Source organism: Rhyacophila brunnea, unplaced genomic scaffold (assembly GCF_057557595.1).
Source record: "Rhyacophila brunnea isolate RB1 unplaced genomic scaffold, BYU_Rbru_1.0 scaffold_17, whole genome shotgun sequence".
Classification (NCBI taxonomy): domain Eukaryota; kingdom Metazoa; phylum Arthropoda; class Insecta; order Trichoptera; family Rhyacophilidae; genus Rhyacophila; species Rhyacophila brunnea.
The window spans coordinates 37,671,068-37,696,849 of NW_028232827.1; the positions used below are offsets into that span (position 1 = coordinate 37,671,068).

Genomic DNA, 25,782 nt, shown 5'->3' on the forward strand with positions numbered 1-25,782 from the left:
ACAAGCGACGGGCTTGTCGGTTAATAAAAGTTGAATGATACTTACTTGAACGTCCACCATATATCAAAGCACATGACATTCAAGTTGAAGAAGCTCAGCAAATAAGAAAAATAAATGATGAAAGCTAAAACAAAGAAATAAAAATGAAAAGATTAAACGGCAATAACATAAGCACCCATTTATTCTTTTGCAATGCTTTTTGTGTCCGGTGCAATAAACAATACACTTTCGTTAACCATAAATTTGGAATTATGTGTATAATATTTTTTTCTAATGGTTATAATATATTTCTCAGAAGTGTTTTCAAAATGATGTATGTTCAAAATTATAAAATGTGGAAGCCTTGACGGCACATGACTAAAAGCTGATTGGGAATCACTGGTCTATACTAAATGTGATGCTGGTGCAAAATTTAATATAATATATTACAAGTGGGTATAAATTAAATGGTTTACCGAAATAGAAACACGTCTGCATTTCTATATAGTAATCATTGATATCCATAATTCGTATGGTTGTAATATTGATATACGCCACAGTCAGCCCACACACGTATGACATGAGTGCCTTTCCGTGCAAGTTCTGGAGCTCAGGAATTACAGCGTATACCAATAAGGTTGCGATCAGGAACGGGGTGCAGATTATCATCATTACTGTAACGATACAAATACATTGGTTTTAATCAATCAGGTCATTTTTCAGGGGGTAGGTAGATATACGTCAATTAACTAAGATGAGTTATTAACAATATAGTAAACTTTGATTCGCTACCGTAGAGCAGCACCGTCAGAATGCAAGCGTCGAACAGGCGGCATTTGGTTTTGACATTTGTGAGTCCCAGACACTCCGCATCGAGTTGAATGTTGCTCCAGCCATTCCCATTCTGCTCGAGACTGATTAATTTGCGAGGGTAAAAATCGATCTATGTAGTCCTTCAAAAATGTGCACACTTCATTGTGCCTTTTTTGCTAGTCCTAGTTAGCTAGTTGAAGTAGCAATAAAATCCTGCCTTATTTGACTTAAGGTTGTGTATAAAAATAGAGTTTACCTATAGATGGCGATAAGCAAAAAAATCATGCACAGGAATATTCGGAAGTGAAAGATTTTGCATACAGTCGATGTACGGTAGCTAAGGATAATCTATGCGAAAACAACACGACTACTGCAGTTATGTTGTTTTCGAACTGACTTGAAATAAAATCGTGTTGCATATTCACAATTGAGTTGTTTTCGAAGAGAATGATAGGTCTACCCTCAATAAACAATAATCCGCAATAAAAGCATTTTTCCATTTTGTGTCAGTTATGGGGTTTTCGAAATGACCAGTTCAATTGCAGAGTGCATTAAACATTGGATATGACCTTAACGACAATAATGACTTACTCATGTAACACAGCATTATCATTGTATCGTAATCATTGTGCACATCAAATGATGTGTCTTGTTCTACAAAGCACACCAAGGCCATGTATCTGGTGGTCCATTCATTGTCAAAAGTCTCATTGTCATAACCCTCAAAAAAAGGTTCTTTGGCCCAGGCGTCGATGCAGTATTCCATCTGGTCCACGTTTTTGGAATCGAGTACTGGGGCGAAGAGGCTGCCATTCTGTTATAAAAAACCATACAAATATTAGGGTAACAAAGTCATTGTTTTTCAATTATACCTACTTATTGAAGCTGTCAAAATCATCAGGTAATGCACTACAACTTGTAGAGTATGTACCAAATTAATACTCGTATAATTATGTACTATTAGAGTAGCTGATGTTCATGAAGGTACTGCCACAACCCCGAATTGTCTCCAATTGCGGGATGTTTCCTCTGGGGTATAAAGAGGCCGGAACCATTTTTTGAGCTGACTCATAGTAATATGTGCAGGGGTCGATTACGAGGAATAAAATGCGTAGAATAATTTTTGGTATTAATGTATGTAAATTCCTGCGTTTTCCCATACAATAATCTTAGCATATTTTTATTAAAAACAAAACCTAGCATCAGTAATAATCATTAACTAAATAATTAAAAATGTCCTTCAGCCTGTTTTACGAGCGGCCGACGCTCGCTTGCGGAGGAAGGGCAATAAATGAAAAGGAGCGCGGTGCGAAATATTGATTTGGCGGCAGTTTGCCAACCGTACTATAATTATAGTATTTGTCCTATAATTTTGGTCCGCGTACTATGTACGATATAAAACAGGTATAGTACGCCCAAAATACTATAATTTTGAATATCCGAAAAAATACGTAAAAAGTACTAAAATTTCTAAATTGGTGCAAAGTAGGTTCCTACTATAATTTTGCAATATAAGAAGATTTGGAGAACTTGTAAAAAAATTGCTCGAAAAACGTAAAAAAACCCTTGACTTTGGCTTAAAATAAAATTTCTTGAATTCTTCAGTAAGCATTTTTGATGGCAAGAGGTACCTAAATAAAAAGGGGTCTCGGAGTTTCTCAAATTCTCAGATTTTTTTTCTGAGAAACAAAAAACCTATACATTTTCAACAGATGACAACGCGTACTTGCTATATTTTTTCCCCAAATACTATAAGTTCGGAGGCTCTGTAGATACTATAATTCCAATTTTAAAAGATGGCAACACTGTTTGGCGGCAGGATGTCCCAGACGGCCAGACAATGAACATATTAAACTCGGCCTCTGCATTAGAAAAATTACAACAATGTAATAATATGTAATTAAAGCCGTAAAATCTCGCCGTTTCCCAACTCCGGTGTTTAATTTGTGGAGGTGTCCAAGTCCAGAACCCAGACGATAAAACCTACTGAGTAAGAAAAGTGACAGCATCTTTTCACTTTCGCAAATGGAGGGAGATACTGGAGGTACTGACCTAGTTATCTAGAGCAGTATTCTTCAACCGCTGGTCGGCGCCGGTCCGTTAAAGCTTTCACCATACTATCAACCGACTATATTATCGCTATACGACTCGGGGAAATCGCACTAGATGAACTTCTGGGAGAATTTTTGAATGCTACTGATATCAACCAGAAAGTCATACATCATCATAAACCAACATTTAAAATTGTTAGCTGAAAACTTTAATAAATATTTCTCTAAAAATTAAGAGCTACGTAAAAGTGGATCTCTAACCTCTGGATTAATAATCCCTTTTTGGAAGATATTAAATCACACGCACTTGATCCTCGTGAGAAAGTGAAATAGTTTTCTATTTCTCTCTGATGAGAATTTTTCTTGAGACAAGGGAACACAAGTTAGGCGTGTTATATTGTGTTGCTCGATATATTGTGTGAAGATGGGCTAACAATTATTGACATCCTCAAGAAAGCCGGTAAAAACATGGATGTCCACAGCCTGTCTGCACGAAGAGAATGTCCCAGAGGCCTAGACAAATGGCACGATCATCATCCCCCACAAAAAGGGAGACCCTGAGGATTTAAAAATGATCAACCGATCAGTCTGTTGCCAATTCTGTACAAAGCTTTCACAATGGTACTCTCCAACCGCTTAGAAAATATGCTAGACGAGAACTAACCGAGAGAGCATGTCGGATTCAGAAGAGGCTACAGCACTCTGGATCATATACAGGCTGCCGGAGAATTTATATGACATCAAGAATATAAACTACCACTCTACCTGGGTTTCATTGATTATGAAAAGGCATTTGATTCTATCAAAAAATCTTCAATTTTGGACGCCTTGTACAACCAGGGAATTTCTGAGCGCTGTATAAATACCCTAAATAACATATACAGTGGTGCAACAGCCAGTGTAAAGTTTCATTAGCCGTCTTGCAAGTTTCCAAATAAAAAGGGTTTCCAACAAGGCGACATTCACGATCTCACCAAAATTATTAAGGGGGGACATGCTCGTCGAAGGTCAAAATTGAGTTTTTATTGTATTTTCAAACCATGATCTTGGACACTTCTTAAACGTTGTAGATGATCTATTTATATAATTTTGAAGCCTTATTATCCTTTATAGTTATTTTAAACATTTGATGACTGCATGAAGTATTTTTGTTACATAAAATAGTATTCTTTTAAACCTCTCGCTCTAATGTTTTAGAATATAGTCATATTTCGGTACATAACTGTGCAGTGATGTTAAGATTTTTTACATTTATTAATTTTTAAACGCATTTATAAAACCATTAGCATAATTTATTACGAGATAATTTTTGTAAAATATTCACGATAAAAAATTATATTGATAATCTCTGTGATCCCAAATTTGACAAGAATTAGGCATTTTATTATTCAAAAAATCGGCAAGATTAACACATTTGAAGATGATTCTAAAGATATTTATTATAAGCTATGTTTTTGACCATTCAAGTGTGATAAACATCTTATGAATAATGATTTCTTTATAATCATTATTGACCTAAGAATAAGGTAGTGTTTTTTTGAAATACGCCATTTCTTTTGTCATTCCCCAGTGGTTAAGCTACAACATACGGCCGTAGCCATAAATTGACAAACTATAATTGAAGTAGGGAGTAAAATGATATTGACGCGCGTGTTTGAACATGTACCGTTTAAAAAAAAATAAAAAAAAATTCTGTTAGGTACATGTTCAAACACGCGCGTTAACATAATTTTACTCCCTACTTTAATTATAGTTTGCCATTTTATGGCTACGGCCGTATGTTATAGCTTAACTACTAGGGAATGACAAAAGAAATGGCGTATTTCAAAAAAACACTACCTTATTCTTAGGTCAATAATTATTATAAAGCAATCATTATTCATAAGATTTTTATCACACTTGAATGGTCAAAAACATAGCTTATAATAAATATCTTTAGAATCAACTTCAAATGTGTTAATCTTGCCGATTTTTTGAATAATAAAATGCCTAATTCTTGTCAAATTTGGGATCACAGAGATTATCAAAATAATTTTTTATCGTGAATATTTTACAAAAATTATCTCGTAATAAATTATACTAATGGTTTTCTAAATGCGTTTAAAAATTAATAAATGTAAAAAATTTTAACACCACTGCACAGTTATGTACCGAAATATGACTATATTCTAAAACATTAGAGCGAGAGGCTTAAAAGAATACTATTTTATGTAACAAAAATACTTCATGCAGTCATCAAATGTTTAAAATAACTATAAAGGATAATAAGGCTTCAAAATTATATAAATAGATTATCTACAACGTTTAAGGAGTGTCCAGGATCATGGTTTGAAAATACAATAAAAACTCAATTTTGACCTTCGACGAGCATGTCCCCCCTTAACTGCTACAATTTAAGATCTATTCAGGCGACTCGGATGGGAGAATAGTGGAATCGCCGTTAACGGCGAATTAGTCCAGTCAAATTAGACCGAAAAATACGTTATGGTTGCAAAAGGTGGGGTAGAAGATTTTTTTTTCTACTTGTATAGAAGATAATGAGTAATAAAAAAACGAGTTTGCCAATTCGGATGACTTCGGCACAACTTTTGGCGGGCAAAAAACTGCAAAATTTTCGGTTTTCTTTTGGTTTTTCGCTTATATCTCAAAAACGGTCGGTCGTAGCAAAAATATTGTTATTTATAATTTTAAAGCTTATTAAATTTCTTATTCTTTTTTTGAATGCGTTTTTTCTATCTCTGACCGTTTATGAGATATTTGCTGTTGAAAACAGTATATATGTATTCGAAAACACGCGTTTTAGTAAAAATCAAACTTCAATGAGAAGAAATACCATGTTAAACTTAAGATCTTACAAATAAACAGCTTGGGGTTACAAACTAGACTTTATGGTCAATGGGCCTAATGTTCCAGATGATGCGTGGGAGTGGTAGAAAGGGCCACATTCCAATACCCCCACCAGTACCGCTGGTATCACGACACGAATCATTACCACTTTTGCTTTAGTTTAGTCTCCATCGCGCCCGCAGTTATGTTTATTCTTTACATATGTATTGTGTTGGGATACAATAATTGAACTTACCGAAGAAGTAGGTGCACTCCATCACCTTGCTAGTAATATCCCTATCATAGTCTAATGGTACTGTCCTCAAAATGGTCATAAATGAATTTGAAAAAGCCATGTGTTTGCTAGAAAATAATGGTCCCACTGTAAAGCTATGGTTACAGTATTTTCGAATGACAACGCTTATCACACACTTTATTCAGGCCGAACGAACTGGTGACTGGAACCTTCATTTAAAAGTATTGAAAAAATGATTTCATTCTTTCATGCAGCAGGCCATTTCCTTTACGCTAAAAGTGCCCATTTGTATCTTCAGGATATGCAACAACTGAAAGAGAAATGGACGCTATTGAATTTGAGGAGTTCACTAGCAGAGGATATTTTACGACTCTGACAAACACTGGAGTGGAATTTGGTCGGATATGACCATCCAGCAAAGAATTCCAGAAAACAATGAAGATTTATGGAGGTCTAACACAGGGCAGAGGCATAACTGAAAGTGTTCTAACCAGATGGACCTTAGGAATGGTCAGTATGCAGAATGCAATTAAATTGAGTCATTCTGTAATGTTCAGTCCGAATCATCGGAACAGCATGTTGACATGAGAAGTTCCCGAATTATATCCGAGACAACGCTGACTCAAGGAAGCTTCTTGAATGGCTATCATTTCACTACCCATTTCCCAAAACCGACGAGAATTAGTCGTTGAGCAGTGGGATTGTTGGAGGAACAGCAGTAAACTGCTATAATTCCCAAGAAGAGGGCTTAATAAAATAGTCGGTAACGACTTTCACAATATTAATTTCAAAATAAAAGACAAAATTGTTACCATTGCATCCGTTGGCGGTAGTATGAAAGCATGAAGCGCTAAAGTTGTTGTAGCTGATCCGCTTACCCTATTTGAAAGAATATATATATATATATATATATGTAAAGAAACGGAGGAAGATTTGCAACATTTCTTTACATATGAATTAGCACCCTACCCTATGTCACTGTTTTCAGAACAGGGTATGAGAAAAGGGACAAAATCGTTATTCTACAAGGCTTTCACCAGCATTGAGACTCTCGGCACCAACATTAACCATCAGTTTATTGTGGTTGATGGATTACATCTCCTACATAAAGTAGTTTGGACCCGAAATTCATCCTTTGGTGACATTGCGAATATGTATTCGGATTATTTGACAAAACACTATAAGTCACAAATTGAAGTTGTATTTGACGGATATCCATCCTATGCTGCATCCAGTGGGACAAAATTTGTAGAAAGATTAAGCTGTATAAATTTAAAATCACACCCTGAAATTATGTTTCAAGGAAACACTGTCAATCAGGTGGACCAGAAACTTTTTTTGAGCAACGAAAATAATAAAAAATCGCTTTTCATATAGGTAGGTTGGCATAAAAGTGAACCAGGCAGAAGAGGATGCCGATGTTTTAATTGTAACTACTGACATTTTAAAAGCAAATGAATTCAAAAGCGTAGTAACAATAGGTAAAGATATTGACCTTCTTGTAATGATGTCGGCAAGGAGACAATTCTTGGACAACTTATTTTTTTCGAAAACCTGGAAAGGGAAGTAAACCAGATATGTTGTTCTCGACAAAATCATTTAAATATGACGCACGTACCATTCTTTTCACACACGCGTTCAGTGAACGTGATACAACATCCTCCCTAATTGGCCATATAGAGATAAAATTGTGTGGTATTTTGGAGACAAATATTCAGTTGAAGGAAGTGGTCACAGCATTCAACAATACAGATGCCAGCCCTGATGAAATACATACGTGGGAGCTGCATTGCAAGACTTTGAAGACGTACAACCTTTGCCTACTCCACCTCCACCAAAGCGGCAGAAACGGTTAAAAAATTAAGATGTTCGGTGAATATTATTATTCTGTAGGTATTAACAATTGTTTTGCTATCAACATACTTTATTTGTAAGATCTTAAATTTAAATTAGTATTTATTTTCATTAAGGTGATGTCTCTAGGTAAAGTTGTTATCGAAAAATAGCTAGAAAAGTTTATTAATCGGTAAATATATATTCAAAAGTAATGAGAAAAATAAAATAAAAAATTAAGATGTATCGTGGAGTTCTATATACCAAAAATACGTGTCAAATTCGGTACATTTCTATCGGGTGGTAAGAATGAATGACATAAGATTTATTATCAAAATTACGATAAAAATGTACGTAAATCTATTACCTAGGGAAACGCTAAACGTTAATTGGAATTTATTATATCCTTATATCTTTTTTTTCAAATTTAAAAAACATCGATTTAGAGGTTAGAAAGCATGCAATTAAAATCGAAACATCTCGGTTCAGACTTAATTTATCGCAAAAAACGATTAGCGTTTCTATTAAAAATATTATTTAATAATTTTTAGGCTAGTTATTTAAATTTAATCTTGTATTTTTGTATATTAACGAATCGATTGTAAATAAAATGAATATTTGACAAGACTTTATCGACATATGCTGCTAACGCGGAAATAAATCGAACTATTTTTGAAACAGTACTTGCATAGATTAAAAAATACATACACACACACATACATTGAAAATAAAGGTTCGCCAGGTACGAAGACAAAAACTGTGTTAATTCTGCTGTCAATAATTTTTGTTTGCGATATTGGAGCATATGTCAATGGACTACATATATCAACCTCCACTTTCTGAAATAGTGTTGTGTAATTATTTCAGATATTTATTACTGTTTTGACGTACCTACCTTTTATAAAGCGATTTTAAAATAAATATAGTTTCATAATAATATAAAGAAAGCATACGAGCGAAAATGCCTAAGATACTTCTGACACACATCAAATTTAATCTTTGTCTAGTAACTGTACAATTTATCCATATTTATGTTAAGTGTTTAAAATGTTATAAGTAAAAAAAAAATCGTCTATTCACGTGGTAGTCGCGAAAATTATGAACAATATACAATGTTAAAAATAATAAGAATTGTTAAAATTTCTAGTCACAATATTATTCAAAGACAAATTAACCCGATCAAAACAGCCTCGACAAACTTCCACTTCACTAACTTTTGTTCTATATGTTTATCCTGGATACAGCGGCAAACACATTTTGAAAATAGCCGATATACTGGATTATTTGTTAGTTTGGGTTAGTTTAAGTTAGATTAGGTAATCTTAACAAATAATCCAGTATATAGGCTATTTTCAAAATGTCTTTGCCGCTGTATCCAGGATAACCGACTTGTACCCTAACTTTAATTACATACATACTATTGTACTATATTTGGGCCATCAAACGTTCATTCCTGTCTACGGCCTTAAAATTATTATCTACGTGCCTATATAACTGTATGCCGTCCTGTCAAAAAGTGGAGGTTGATAATTTAGTATGTAGAAAATAGAAGTTATTATTAGTCTCCATAAAATATAGGGTAAACAATTCAGTGAATGAACACATAAGAGGTGAATTTGAAAATAAAATAAATTAAAAACGATTAAATGAACTAAGAAAATTATAACAATAGGTAGGTACAATAAATTGTGTATAACCGTGGTATTACTAATTTTATGCCGTGATGCTTTGATAGTTGAACTTTTCATAATATTTGGATCACTATTTAGTTGCTCATTTATCTGCTACATCATAAAGTCGTAAATATTGTTTTTTTATGAAGCAATCATAAATACAAAAAATTAAGATCTACTTTTCAATCATAGTAGATACCTAGGAATATGGTATAGGTGTTGATAATTTTTAATTATTTATTCGAGATCTTCAGGGAATTACAAAAGTCCACACCTAGAAACCACTGGGCCAATAAGGTTTCTTTTTATATCTCCAAATCCATTTCACTTACACATTTATAGGTAAAATAAATAAAACTATCTTTTATTTTATCTTGCACTGTTCTTTAAAATCGACATTAGATTTTTTCAAAGAAATAACGTTCTGTCTTTTTCTTAGAATATTATGTAATCAGTGGTGCACTTACTTCAAATTCTAAATTTTTTTCTTACGTTTTACAATTTTTTTTTTAATTTGTCACTTATTTTGTCCTTGGGTTTGCTTATCAAGATTTGTTCGCATGTTTATTTACGTTTTTTCTTACCTCCAACTTCTTTTTTATTCAATTCGTTGCGTGTCTTACTTTATTCTTATCTCAGATATAGTTAGTTAGTTAATACAAACCGTCCACTCTGTGGAGGCCCATATGAACCCATTAGGATCGGACATGGTTGAAACGAAATGAATTGGGATGTCTATATAATATCGACATTGTCATAATTATAACTACAGTCGAACTCGGTTATTACAATTTCGGACATAGCGAGATCTCGGATGTAATGAGGAAACAGTCGTTGACATTTGGTATATGATTTTCTCCGTACATTTTTATTCACTGTTATAACGAGATACTTATCGGATATACCGAGCTAAAATACTGGTAATGTGTTGATCGTTTAAAGACATTTCGACCCTAAGCAATAAAATCCGATCGGACAGGATGCCGCCGGGGACAGATTACGTTTATGACACTAGTTAAGTGTCTAATTGTTGTTTTCGCCGACAACAAAAATACCTATTCTCTGATATAACGAGTACCGCTTATAACGAGCACATTCAGCAGGTCCAACCTTCCTAGTAATAACCAAGTACAACTTTATATTCCTTATTTTGTTTAATAATAATTCGAATGGCATTTGTTTTGCTATTCATTTCATATCATTCTTTTATTCCACCTCTAGTAGAAATTCGATGTAATTGTCAATTGTACAAGATTAAACTCAATCTTATAAACATTTGTACTTAAATGTTCATTTACTACTATAAATGAATTTTACTGTAGAAAAATATTTATATTAATTCGTATTGACAACGTAAAAAAATCTGGTTCATTGACTGGACAGGATACCCTTGTATTGCCACTGTAAAAAAAACTACGGTAAACAAAATGTAAAAATCATAAACACTTTAAATCAAATCAAATAGATATGTTAGAATTGTAAATATTTTATGGGGAAAATATTAATTGTAAATATTTTTACATAGGTAAGTAAATATATAATAAATTTAAATGCATTTTTATCAAGCTTATGATTTTTATTATCTGGCGACACACAATATTTTATTTTATATTTTATCGCCATCTGGTTGCGATCGACGAAAGTTTTTAGTAACACATTTTTAGAAATTCATGGTAGATGCCTGTAGATGCCTTTAGATGGCGTTGAAGTCACATTTGATCGTAAATTGAGGCAAAGAATTCGCCTTAAGGGGGAGAGGCATAGAAATTCATCATACTTCATTTTCAAATTAAAGCTTTAAACATATTTTAATCGATCAATACCTATCTAAATACAATGGGAAAAATAAAATATATTTTTTATTTCAAAGAAAAAGCGATGGAGACTAAACTAAAACAAAAGTAGTACTGATTCGTGTCGTGGCACCAGCGGTACTGGTGGGGGTATTGGAATTCGGTCCTTTCCACCACTCCCACGCACCATCTGGAACATTGGGCCTATTGACCATAAAGTCTAGTTTGTAACCCCAAACTGTTTATTTGTAAGATCTTAAGTTTAAAATGGTATCTATTCTCATTAAAGTTTGATTTTTACTAAAACGCATGTTTTCGAATACATATATACTGTTTTCAACAGCAAATATCTCATAAACGGTCAGAGATAGAAAAAAACATATGTTAAAAAAAATGAAATTTAATAAGCTTTAAAATTGTATATTACAATATTTTTGCTACGACCGACCGTTTTTGAGATATAAGCGAAAAACAAAAAAAAAAACCCAAAATTTTGCAGTTTTTTGCCCGCCAAAAGTTGTGCCGAAGCCATCCGAATTGGCAAACTCGTTTTTTTTTACTCATTATCATTTACACAAGTCGGAAAAAAAATCTTCTACCCCACCTTTTGCAACCAAAAAGTACAGATTGACTGGACTAAATACCTCAGTCACCTGCTTTTTGCAGACGACATTGGTTTCTCTGCAAACGACCCAGAATACCTTCAGAACAAGATGTAGGATCGTGCAAAAGAAAGCCGCAAATCAGGTTTAAAGATTAAAAAATAATCGAGCGAGACTACAACTACGTCTATCTTGGACAAAAATGTCAATTGACGGTGGTATGTATGACAAAATTGCTCGCAGAACCAAACTGGGATCGAGCGCATTTCAGCGTCTGAATAGAATCTTCAAAAGCGACCTCCCATTGTGTCTTAAGCGTAAAGTGTTTAACCAATGTGTGCTATCAACGCTCACGTATGCATGTGAAACATGGACTCTTAAGGCGAATTCTTTGCCTCAATTTACGATCAAATGTGACTTCAACGCCATCTAAAGGCATCTACAGGCATCTACCATGAATTTCTAAAAATGTGTTACTAAAAACTTTCGTCGATCGCAACCAGATGGCAATAAAATATAAAATAAAATATTGTGACATATTAAAAATCATAAGCTTGATAAAAATGCATTTAAATTTATTATATATTTACTTACCTATGTAAAAATATTTACAATTAATATAACCCCATAAAATATTCACAATTCTAACATGTCTATTTGATTTGATTTAAAGTGTTTATGATTTTTACATTTTGTTTACCGTAGTTTTTTTACAGTGGCAATACAAGGGTATCCTGTCCAGTCAATGAACCAGATTTTTTTACGTTGTCAATACGAATTAATATAAATATTTTTCTACAGTAAAATTCATTTATAGTAGTAAATGAACATTTAAGTACAAATGTTTATAAGATTGAGTTTAATCTTGTACAATTGACAATTACATCGAATTTCTACTAGAGGTGGAATAAAAGAATGATATGAAATGAATAGCAAAACAAATGCCATTCGAATTATTATTAAACAAAATAAGGAATATACAGTTGTACTTGGTTATTACTAGGAAGGTTGGACCGGCTGAATGTGCTCGTTATAAGCGGTACTCGTTATATCAGAGAATAGGTATTTTTATTGTCGGCGAAAACAACAATTAGACACTTAACTAGTGTCATAAACGTAATCTGTCCCCGGCGGCATCCTGTCCGATCGGATTTTATTGCTTAGGGTCGAAATGTCTTTAAACGATCAACACATTACCAGTATTTTAGCTCGGTATATCCGATAAGTATCTCGTTATAACAGTGAATAAAAATGTACGGAGAAAATCATATACCAAATGTCAACGACTGTTTCCTCATTACATCCGAGATCTCGCTATGTCCGAGATTGTAATAACCGAGTTCGACTGTAGTTATAATTATGACAATGTCGATATTATATAGACATCCCAATTCATTTCGTTTCAACCATGTCCGATCTTAATGGGTTCATATGGGCCTCCACAGAGTGGACGGTTTGTATTAACTAACTAACTATATCTGAGATAAGAATAAAGTAAGACACGCAACGAATTGAATAAAAAAGAAGTTGGAGGTAAGAAAAAACGTAAATAAACATGCGAACAAATCTTGATAAGCAAACCCAAGGACAAAATAAGTGACAAATTAAAAAAAAAATTGTAAAACGTAAGAAAAAAATTTAGAATTTGAAGTAAGTGCACCACTGATTACATAATATTCTAAGAAAAAGACAGAACGTTATTTCTTTGAAAAAATCTAATGTCGATTTTAAATAACAGTGCAAGATAAAATAAAAGATAGTTTTATTTATTTTACCTATAAATGTGTAAGTGAAATGGATTTGGAGATATAAAAAGAAACCTTATTGGCCCAGTGGTTTCTAGGTGTGGACTTTTGTAATTCCCTGAAGATCTCGAATAAATAATTAAAAATTATCAACACCTATACCATATTCCTAGGTATCTACTATGATTGAAAAGTAGATCTTAATTTTTTGTATTTATGATTGCTTCATAAAAAAACAATATTTACGACTTTATGATGTAGCAGATAAATGAGCAACTAAATAGTGATCCAAATATTATGAAAAGTTCAACTATCAAAGCATCACGACATAAAATTAGTAATACCACGGTTATACACAATTTATTGTACCTACCTATTGTTATAATTTTCTTAGTTCATTTAATCGTTTTTAATTTAATTTATTTTCAAATTCACCTCTTATGTGTTCATTCACTGAATTGTTTACCCTATATTTTATGGAGACTAATAATAACTTCTATTTTCTACATACTAAATTATCAACCTCCACTTTTTGACAGGACGGCATACAGTTATATAGGCACGTAGATAATAATTTTAAGGCCGTAGACAGGAATGAACGTTTGACGGCCCAAATATAGTACAATAGTATGTATGTAATTAAAGTTAGGGTACAAGTCGGTTATCCTGGATACAGCGGCAAAGACATTTTGAAAATAGCCTATATACTGGATTATTTGTTAGGATTACCTAATCTAACTTAAATTAACCCAAACTAACAAATAATCCAGTATATCGGCTATTTTTAAAATGTGTTTGCCGCTGTATCCAGGATAAACATATAGAACAAAAGTTAGTGAAGTGGAAGTTTGTCGAGGCTGTTTTGATCGGGTTAATTTGTCTTTGAATAATATTGTGACTAGAAATTTTAACAATTCTTATTATTTTTAACATTGTATATTGTTCATAATTTTCGCGACTACCACGTGAATAGACGATTTTTTTTTTACTTATAACATTTTAAACACTTAACATAAATATGGATAAATTGTACAGTTACTAGACAAAGATTAAATTTGATGTGTGTCAGAAGTATCTTAGGCATTTTCGCTCGTATGCTTTCTTTATATTATTATGAAACTATATTTATTTTAAAATCGCTTTATAAAAGGTAGGTACGTCAAAACAGTAATAAATATCTGAAATAATTACACAACACTATTTCAGAAAGTGGAGGTTGATATATGTAGTCCATTGACATATGCTCCAATATCGCAAACAAAAATTATTGACAGCAGAATTAACACAGTTTTTGTCTTCGTACCTGGCGAACCTTTATTTTCAATGTATGTGTGTGTGTATGTATTTTTTAATCTATGCAATTACTGTTTCAAAAATAGTTCGATTTATTTCCGCGTTAGCAGCATATGTCGATAAAGTCTTGTCAAATATTCATTTTATTTACAATCGATTCGTTAATATACAAAAATACAAGATTAAATTTAAATAACTAGCCTAAAAATTATTAAATAATATTTTTAATAGAAACGCTAAGCGTTTTTTGCGATAAATTACGTCTGAACCGAGATGTTTCGATTTTAATTGCATGCTTTCTAACCTCTAAATCGATGTTTTTTAAATTTGAAAAAAAAGATATAAGGATATAATAAATTCCAATTAACGTTTAGCGTTTCCCTAGGTAATAGATTTACGTACATTTTTATCGTAATTTTGATAATAAATCTTATGTCATTCATTCTTACCACCCGATAGAAATGTACCGAATTTGACACGTATTTTTGGTATATAGAACTCCACGATACTTTTCTTTTATTTTTCTCATTACTTTTGAATATATATTTACCGATTAATAAACTTTTCTAGCTATTTTTCGATAACAACTTTACCTAGAGACATCACCTTAATGTAAGAGAAATCCGAAAATTTCGATTAGCGCAATGTGGCATGGAAAGGTGCATGTTGGACATAACGCGTAAATATCACAATAGAAACCAATGGATAAGGAAGCAGACAATAGAATACGCGATATGATAGAGGTCGTTAAGGATGAAATGGCAATGGGCTGGAATGTCGCTCGGAGAACGTATAACCACTGGACAAATGCTCTAAAACCCGCTGGATGTACTTGGCAGCAAAGAACTAGGGACCGAGAAAAGTGGAGAGAGCTAGAGGAGACCTTCATCTAGCAGTGGATCGACCCCGGCTGATGATTATATGTTTATGAAAATAAAAACCAAATTAAAAAGGAGGAAATTACTGGAGATCACTTAGCATAGAATATTGGACTGAAAATGTTAAAAATAGGTTGAAATATACCTACTGATCGAGATTCTAGAATACGTGATTCTCGCCGATCATATTTATTTTAATATACCCATAATATAAGTACGTCAGCATTAATATAATTGATAAGTCAGTGAGTTTTAAGTTATATATAACTTATTGTTTAATACATCTAATTAAAGATGAATGAAAGAATTAATACATCTAACTAACTAAATAATGTTTAATACGTCTTCCGATAAACGTTGACCACACGGATATACCTATATGACATAATAATTATCTGAACGTCATATTATTATGCAACATGGCCCAAGTGCAATTTTGTCGAATTAAGCTCGGTTTGAATATCTACATAGGTATCTATATCATTCTCATTCAGAATAAACCTAAACCATGATGACGTCTTAGCCCGTGGGCAGCCTACAAGCGGCCAGGTCGAGCGGAGCCAAAAAATGTATGGGGACCATCATGAAAGCGCGGAGAGTGAGCGGTAGACAGTCTGGCCGCTCGTCGAATTTGCAGCGTTTCGAGCGGCTAGCTAGCGGTGTGTCAAACAAAATTGACTTTTCCCCTCGCCCTTCCTTTCCCCGACTTCGAAAAACGTCTGCAATCGGTAGCGTTAGGTAGCCGCTGTTATGAATCTTTTGGATCACAAACTATTTACGCGCGTCTTAGTTTGCTATTCATCTTTATTTGAAGGAAAATACCTACTAAACCCATATTATTATAAATTACACTAGCATGTACCTATACTTTAAGTTTTTTTTAAATATGTATAGATATAAATAATCTAATGCATTTAAATTTTGTACTATGTATTCCATTTGAGTCGTTTTTTGCGACCCGGTTTTTGACTTACGGCATCTTCAGGCACTATGCGCACTCACCAATGGTAAATAAACACTGTCAACAAATGCAGTTAATTATATCTTATATAATAAAATTAATACAACAAAGTAGGTAAAAATTTATTACCTACCTATTAAGTCAAGATTACCTACATATTGCCTGAAGATGTCAAATGCAGAAATGCAGAATTCCTCCAACTCACATGTACTTGTACATACAAAAAATAAACCACTAATATTATATGTCATCACTGTCATCTTCAATAATAATTGGATAGGGAAATAGATACATTGTTATTTTTATTAGGTACGTTGGTAGTATTCTTTATTGTGGGGGGCCTCAACATCAGTCAGTGACTCGGCCTTTCAAGTCTCTAAGCCCGCCACTTATATAGGTACACTGATGAAATTTATTTACGATAGTTTTAGATTTAAAATGCACATAAACCTTGTAACCTAACACATGTAATAGAGCAAGGTTCCAATGAATTCGGCGAATCGCTGATAACCATTCCTCGTAGGTAACCAAGCTTCTTTGCCGGCCGAACTATTTGGCGTATATGCTTTTGGTTGATATTAAATGGTTATTGAAAAATTGTAATCGTTGCAAAAAAAAAAAATATTCGTTTTGCAGTGTTCCACTATGCACCAAAAGTGTGACTGATTTTCCATTAACATATCAATTATTTACGAATTTGGTTTTGCTTATTAAAAAAACAATATGAATATAGAATATTTATTACAAAATTATGTGTTTATTACAATATAGTATGAATAACTGAATAAACTAAGTACTATTCTAAATAAAATATTACCACGGTAAGAGTAACGATAAAAAAGGAAGCAGTAAAAATAAATGTAAATGTTAAGTTTTAATCGATGAATAAAACTTATAATTAGTGTCAAAATATGAATTCTATTCGATTTCAAAATCCAAAGATAATCCAAACCCTTCTACATCGTCAGTATAATCAGCACGTCATTATTGAGAAATTGGTAGAAGGGTTTGGCATCTTTGAGTACAAAGCTTAGTCATTTTTTCTGCTGATAGTTTTTCTATTTAATGTATTATTATAATTTGATGTGCCTCCAAAACTAAGAACGGTATCTTCAATAATATTGAAAATATTATCATCTACTGATATTACAACAATATCTTCTTCAATCATTGCCGAGCTGGTAATATCTTTTCTATTTTTCAAAGCCATTTCATTCCTTGCCATAGCAACCATGAGTTTGTCTCTATTACCACCACTCAAAATATAGGTATTACCACCAATAATCCCGTTAAGTAACAGTTCAATTCAGTTTATCTTAGCCTTATATTTCCACTGTAACTTTTAACACAATAATTATAATGAATTTAAGTAAGTGGGGCGACGATAACTAGGCAGCTATTGTAAGAAAATGCAAAAAACGACAACGTTTGACATCTCAGTTTCAAAACAGCGGGCAGCGGCCATGTTGTTTGGTGGATGACTGTTATTGCAAAATGGTTTTGTTTATTATTGTATACTTACACACATTTTTTTAAAGTCTCATAGATGGCAATATAGACCGAATTTGACCGTGATCTTTTTTGCAAAACGTAGACAACATATTCATATTGTCGTTAAAATGAAAAACGCAAAAACACAAAAGTGTCGCATAACTTTACTGCATAACACCGTCCAGTTTATGTTTTGATGTTGTACAATTATTATTATGAATACGGACGCCATCTACCAAACATTCATTAGTAATTCTTAACTTTGGACATTTATGTTGGCCGTGCGATTCGCGCATGGCGCGAGAGACGTAAAAGCTCTTTCGTGCTTTGCGCATAACTTCGTGCGCAAAGCAAGTCGTCAATATAGAACTGGTTTGTCGAATATCCGTTTTTGTCGAAATCGACATTTTAATGCAGAATGATTTTTTTGTATCTAAATGGACCAGAAACATTTATAAAAAATGTATATTTATTTCAAAACACAGAGATATTTTTTTTAAATTGTCGAATAAACCTTGTGTGTCAATTCGACAGATCAGCATGCAGAAATGATTTAAAAAATACTATGTCAAATAAGTTATTTCTGTCGAATATCACAGTTAATTTCGGGATGCTCGAAGAATCTCTTAAGATTTGAATAATTGTCGAATATCACTTTAGCCAATCAATTTCGCGGTACATCGGCCCTCGTTCTACTAAATACGCCCATATCTGTTTACATTTCATTTTTTAAGTTTATACGTTTAATCTAACGTTTTTTTTAAATTATTTTACTTCAATCATGGCTAATTCATCACCGGTTCGCCCTGAACAACAGAAGAAATGTGAAAGTGTGAATTTTAACTTGAATTACTATGTTTTGTACCTACTGTCAGATAGAGACAAAATCCCAATGCTCGACTAAAATCTATAGGGTGACTCAAAGACTGCCGTGACTTAATATTTATTTTTATTTATAATCAATCGAACAAATGTATCAATTATTTTTCGTATTTATTTATTACAGTACTTATATTATATTATTTAATATTTGGCTGTGTGACGTAAATCTATAATGTGAATGTATTCCTTCCTATAATAAATTATAATAAAATTCCTTTTAATATTTTTATGATTACAGATTGAGAAATAAGCCATAATAATATATTATTATATTTGTTTCACGGTACCTATTGATTGTACAATAATTTGTATTTTTTTTTCTAAATAAATGTTTTCATGTTTAGACTAAAAACTTTTAGTACATAGGTCCTACTTAAGGGGGGACATGCTCAGCGTAGGTCAAAATGGAGCTCTTATTGTATTTTCAAAGCATGATCCTGGACATTCCTTAAACGTTGTAGATAATCTATTTATATAATTTTGAAGAATTATTATCCTTTATATTTATTTTAAACATTTGATGACTGCATAAAGTATTTTTGTTACATAAAATAGTATTCTTTTAAACCTCTCGCTCTAATGTTTTAGAATATAGTCATATTTCAGTAAGTACATCCATGTGCAGTTGTGTTAAGATTTTTTACATTTATTAATTTTTCAACGCATTTATAAAACCATTAGTATAATTTATGTCGACATTATTATAGTGAAATATTTAAGATAAAAAATTATATTGATAATCTCTGTGATCCCAAATTTGACAAGAATTAGGCATTTTATTATTCAAAAAATGGGCAAGATTAACACATTTGAAGATAATTCTAAATACACTAATTATAAGCTATGCTTTTGATCATTCAACTGTGATAAACATCTTACGAATAATGATTGCTTTATAATAATTATTGATTTAAGAATAAGGTAGTATTTTTTTGAAATACTCCATTTCTTTTGGCATTTCCCAGTGGTAAAGCTACAACATACGGCCGTAGCCATAAATTGACAAACTCTAACTGAAGAAGGGAGTAAGATCATGTTAACGCGCCTGTTTGAACATGTACCTAACCGGAAAAAAATCTTTTTTTTTAAATGGTTTATGTTCAAACACGCGCGTTAACATTTTTTTTTTTCCCACAAAACAGTTCTTCGAAAAATTATATTATCGTCTTTTTATTCATTTTCTGTTTGCCGCTCCTTAACGTATGGAACACCTAAGCAGTGCATTACCTACCTACCCTTCGAGACGTGACTGCTCTATGGCATCACTAGAGAAAACATCGCCCCTAGCCAGAGTTAATGGCCATCCCAATTTTTTCGATAATATTTTAGGACCGTCAATCATATTATTCATATCGTGATTTAATTACCTACTAAATTTATTGGAGGTTTAGTAACAAAAAACAAGCCCATCCCATATATAATACCCACTATAAATTTATCATAATACCTATGATGTAAAATGTCTCTAAATTTCATTTCGGCAATCAGCAATTAGCAATTATAAATATTTATAAGGCTCTCGTGGTGTAGTGCGTAAGGCGCTGGCCTTCCACCTGAGAGTTCTGGGTCCAATCCCGATGAAGACACAATATTTATGTGTTTTTCTCAAAGCCTGGGTGTTTGTGATTGTTCCAAATTACTAACAACCAGAAAAAGCAAGGACATTGTTATTAATAATTCTAAAAAAAATATATAAAAATACATTAATAAATGTTTAATCTACATGACACGCAGCCTCTTTTTGCCAATAGTGTCAATCGTTATTGTACCTACCGAACTATTTCAAATGAAATTGGACAGTTGGAAGTCCAAGGTATGCTATATGTGAATGGGTGAGAACTTTATTCCATCTCTCCAAGTTTTTTTTGATAATGCTCGAACAACTAATACATTTTAATAGTGCGTTATTTTACACTCGTTTTTCAGAAAAAAAGTCAACAATAATTGCATATTATTGATGATTGAATATTTTGAATAACCAAGGCTTCATTGAATTGTATTATAAAGATGTCGCACTTCTACTATTTTTTTTTTATTATACCTTCTAATAATATGAGGAAAATTTTACGTCTCCATATGACATAATGTATGTCCACCTCACCATTAATTGGTTTGAGTTAATTTTCACTCTCCATTATTACCTCTATAATATAATTATAATTCATGTTATAATTTGTTTTCCTAGTGCATATTTTCATTTTGACTGACATGGACAGATCTTGTTATTAATTCTACTCGATTCGATTGGGATTCCTAAATAAGCACAATTTTTTATATATATGGCTATAACGATACTTAATAATTGGACCAGGATCAATAAATATAGAATCAAGAATACAAAATACGAATGGTGGCTTCAATAGCATTATCAACACCAAAACTACCCAGTGAAATATTAAGAACCTGAAGGTAATTTGATAAGTTTTCATTTAAATATGTATGTAAAGCGATAAAGAGAACCCATTTTTATGAACTACTAGCTGACCCGGCGAACTTCGTACCGCCTCAGAATCAATAATCTTGTGTTAACTTATTAGCTGAATTAAATTCATTTTTTTATTAAGTTAAAATGAATATTCAAAATGAATTAAGTTCAATAAATGTGCAAAAATCAAACCAAAATGAAATGGATTACATAGTTTTGGTTGGTTCAGATTTCGAAGTATGATGACTACCGAGCCAACCTTCAATTGTAAATTGTGCGGTGGCAAGCCAGGAAGATCCAATAAGTTTAAAAATTCAGTTGGCTAGTTGGTTGCTTCGTCTTCGTTTGTTAGTGCAAGAACGTAGTGGTCGCGCGGGGGTGGCGTGCCGGCATCTTGCGAAACTCAAACGTATAACCGTGTGTAAAATGTTCTTAGACAGTGTCTTTTTTCGGGCATAATACACATGGCTATATGTTTGAGTTTCGCAAGACGCCGCCGCACCACGCCCGCCAAATTACTACGGCCGAGCACTTACACAGTCGATAGATTTGAAGGAATGCAGTAGACCAACAATTTGATTTTGAATTGTGAAGTTTAAGTGATCCACATCTTTGTTCTTTGCCGCGAGAATTGCTCGTTCACTCAACCAATTCTTGACACGAAATTGCAAAAATTCAGCGGAAACGAAATCAATCCGTTTGATTAGTCGACAGGAACACGGCCGTTACCGATAGTCAGAAATTGCTTAGAGAAATCTTCGGCAGACGGATCGTTTAGCAATGTAACTCGCATGTTTGTCGTCAGCTGAAGGTTCTTCACATAGCGCCACAGAGTCAATGGTTTGAGGCAAGCATTTATTTCATCGGCAGCGGTCGATCTTGGAATGACTGGTAGTGTTTGGCAGAAATCGCCAGATAGTAGAATCATTGCGCCTCCAAAACATCTCTCACAATGCGCGTTTGTGCGCCATTCTAAATTCATCCCAGGTGATTATTTTACTTGCTACCAAAACTGTGGCCATTGCTGAATGTTTCGCAATATTGCATATCGGTTTTTCAGTCGTCTGAAGGTTTAACGGCAATTTCAACGCTGAATGAGCCGTTCGGCATCCTTTTAACAACGTGGCCGCTATCCCGGAAGAAGCAACTGCTACAGCAATTTCGGATCTCGCACGAACAGTGGCCAAAATCAAAGACATGAGGAATGTCTTCCCAGTTCCACTGGGCGCATCGAGGAAAAATTAGCCACCATTTCCATCATCAATTGCCTTCATTATTGTATCGTGCACTACCTTCTGTTGGGGGTTCAACATTAGTACATTCGTTCGAACTAATTAGTTCAATGGATCTTGATCATTTTCACGTTCACGTTCCAATTCTAGATGGAAAGCGTAATTCACTCCACGATGTGGCATTGGCATTCCTAACTTGACTAACAAACTGCCGCACATGAGGTAACACATGTCTTCGATCAAAAGGAAAATCTGGTTATGTATCTCCTTATTCACCTCGAGATCAGGATTCCCTGAAATGACACGAATTCGATGTAAAATGTTTTCTGACATGTCATCCTTGTAGTTGTTCTACAGTTCAGGTGGATTCGATGGGAAGCATGTCGAAATAGTGATAGCAAATAATGTGCGTATCTGACTTGGAGATGCAGAAACAAATGCTTTAGCGATTGTCATGTCCCAATGAGTATCATTTTTAAGCAAATTGAGCTTTTGACATGCAGCATGAAATGTTGGGCACACTACACCATTGACAGTTTGAAGTGATTCAAATGATGTCGGCCCACGAACATTTACCAGCAACAACCGCAAGTAGAATCATTCGCCATTATTTGGATGAACTGTGTAAATGCGACTGTAAATGAGAATGCACATCCGGATGATCAGGAACCGCATCGCCTTGCTTCCGACGCTGAAATTTCTTCGATGAAGCGTTCCAAGTGTAATAATGTGGCATCTTAGAGTAGAACAACGTTCGTGCAAACGGATCGCTTTGGCAAATCGAAAAGAAACTGGTCAATGTTGGCGCTGGAGATATTTCAGCACGTTGAGCAACATTCGATGCGTTGAAATAAACTTGTTGACCATTCTTCAGATGTACCGCCAAATGTACAGCAGTGGGATGACGTTCATGAATGGGGAATGAGAGAATACGCCAAATTGCTTCATTGCAGGTCACATATCGACCAACTTATAGTGCGTGATTTCATCGTTGGTATTGGGAGTTTGAACGCCAAAAACTACAATATCGCTGCCTTTTCTGACATATTTGCAGATGTATTTGATGGATTTCACTGAATTGCAAAACTCCACGTTGCAATGCGCCTTGAATGTTTTGGAAAAAAGTGGCGAATACGGAACAATCCAAGTGTTGTCGACCGCGATATCGTTTCACTTCATTTTCGTTGAGATAGTTCTACCGTTATCATTGGGTGATCGACGCCGATACAGTGGATAACCATCATTGGCAGTGATAGTCTCCGCCGTTAAACTTCATGGATAACGCTTGGAACACTGTCTTGCCGTCGACCATGCACGCTGATTGGGGGGGATTGATGGCGCCACACTGTCCATGAATCATTTAAGTAATTACAACATCATGCAGGTCTGGATCGGTTTCGGGATCAGGAATCTCGGCACATATGATGTCATCTTTTTGGTCTGGTCGAATTCTTTCGACTAACCAAATAAGAATGTGTGCATGCGGCAAGCTTCGTTTTTGTCATTCAATAGAATACATCCAGCATCGAGTTTCCCAAAGACGCGATGCTTAACAATGTAGTTCATCAGCGACAGGATGTTTTGTTTGAAGACACGTGCCGATCACTTGATGTTTGTCCGGGGCGTAGCAGTTGAACAATTTCTATTCATTTCGGATTTCATGTAAAGGTGATGAATAGATCTGGACGACCGTAATGACGAACATATGTCATTGCATCTTGCGCATATTCATGCATATGACGTGGGCTGACAATGTACATCGCCGATAGAATAGTCAATCGACCAACATTAGCTGCATCTCCTACGGTGCTGATTGCATCGCGTAAATGAATATACTCCTCCGATCGCAGTTTGGCTTGGTTCAACCGAATGAAAGTGAGGCGCTCCGTCTCGATTTTAAGCAATCGACGAATAATAAACACTAGAAAATTAATCACATAATTCAAAATTACATAATGAAGCAGTTATCGATGCACACACAATCACAAATTTGATAACCTCACAAAGTGAACATCTTCGAAGGCAACTTACCGTTTGAAAATCACGATCGAAATAGCTATTTGCGCACCTAGCTGGTAATCGGCTCGATTATTCACGTAGATCGATTGTCGAATGAAGTTCGAAGGATGGATTTTGAAATTGGTAGGTAAATAATGAGCAATACCAGCAATGAGATCATGTAATTTTATCCTTGGCTTTATTTTTGGACGCTGTCGAAGAAGTAAAAAAGATTCAGGCAGGACAACTTCCTCCAAAATTCACCGGAGTATACAACAAAGTCTTTCGGGATTATCTGAGGCTAAACTGAATCAACTGTCAAAGGATAGATAATGCACACAACGCCTTTCATTTGTTTCTTGTTTATTCTTTCTGTCATGTATCGTTGTATATGGATTTAAATTTTTTGTGATTTTCTTTTATTTTAGAATGCGCGAGGTCATTTTTCAAAATGTCAAAATGTATGAGAAAATGAATTGTCTTCATAATGTATTTTTTCCGTGATTTATCCGATATTTTAATAGTTATTCTGCTAATCGGGGCGGAGACAAATCTAACAAATCAAAGATCATAAAAATCGGTCCAGCCGTTCTCGAGTTATAAATGGTGTAACTAACCCGACTTTGTTTTATATATATAGATTTATAAAATAAAATACGAAACTCTCCACAGGCATAGTAATTTTGAAGATTTTTACTGGGTAGGTATAGGTAAATCATTCTACAGTGGCACCATTGGCGTTTGTCGTATGTATTGGAATTGTTTGCTGCAATGCCTAATTTAATGCTAACAAACAATACCACTACAACTTCAAGTCGCTTTTTCCGTACCCATGGTGCCACTGTAGAATAATTTACCTATAACACAAAACTAAACCGCCATAAAATAAAAATATTAAAAACAAATTTATTTTAGTTCCACTATTGAAGCACTTAACTTCCCTTGTAGTCGGTATATCTCTATATATAAAAAAATCTCATGTCACGGTGTTTGTGGTCGCACTCCTCCGAAATGGCTCGACCGATTTTTATGATTTTTTTATGTATATTTG

At 33.8% G+C, this 25,782-nt stretch overlaps 1 protein-coding gene across 1 annotated transcript in view; it reads right to left on the reverse strand.

Annotated features, from left to right (window-relative positions):
• Nucleotides 1-275: 275 nt before the first annotated feature.
• LOC147074024 (G protein-coupled receptor Mth-like) overlaps nt 276-25,782 on the reverse strand; it is a 38,773-nt gene continuing 13,266 nt past the window's right edge. Inside the window, exons 2-3 of the mRNA XM_085944683.1 lie at nt 1,384-1,606; nt 276-653 (exon numbers count right to left, since the gene is read on the reverse strand). Of these exons, the coding sequence (XP_085800809.1) occupies nt 376-653; nt 1,384-1,606 (501 nt within the window). The 3' untranslated portion in view covers nt 276-375. The remainder of the gene's footprint in view (nt 654-1,383; nt 1,607-25,782) is intronic.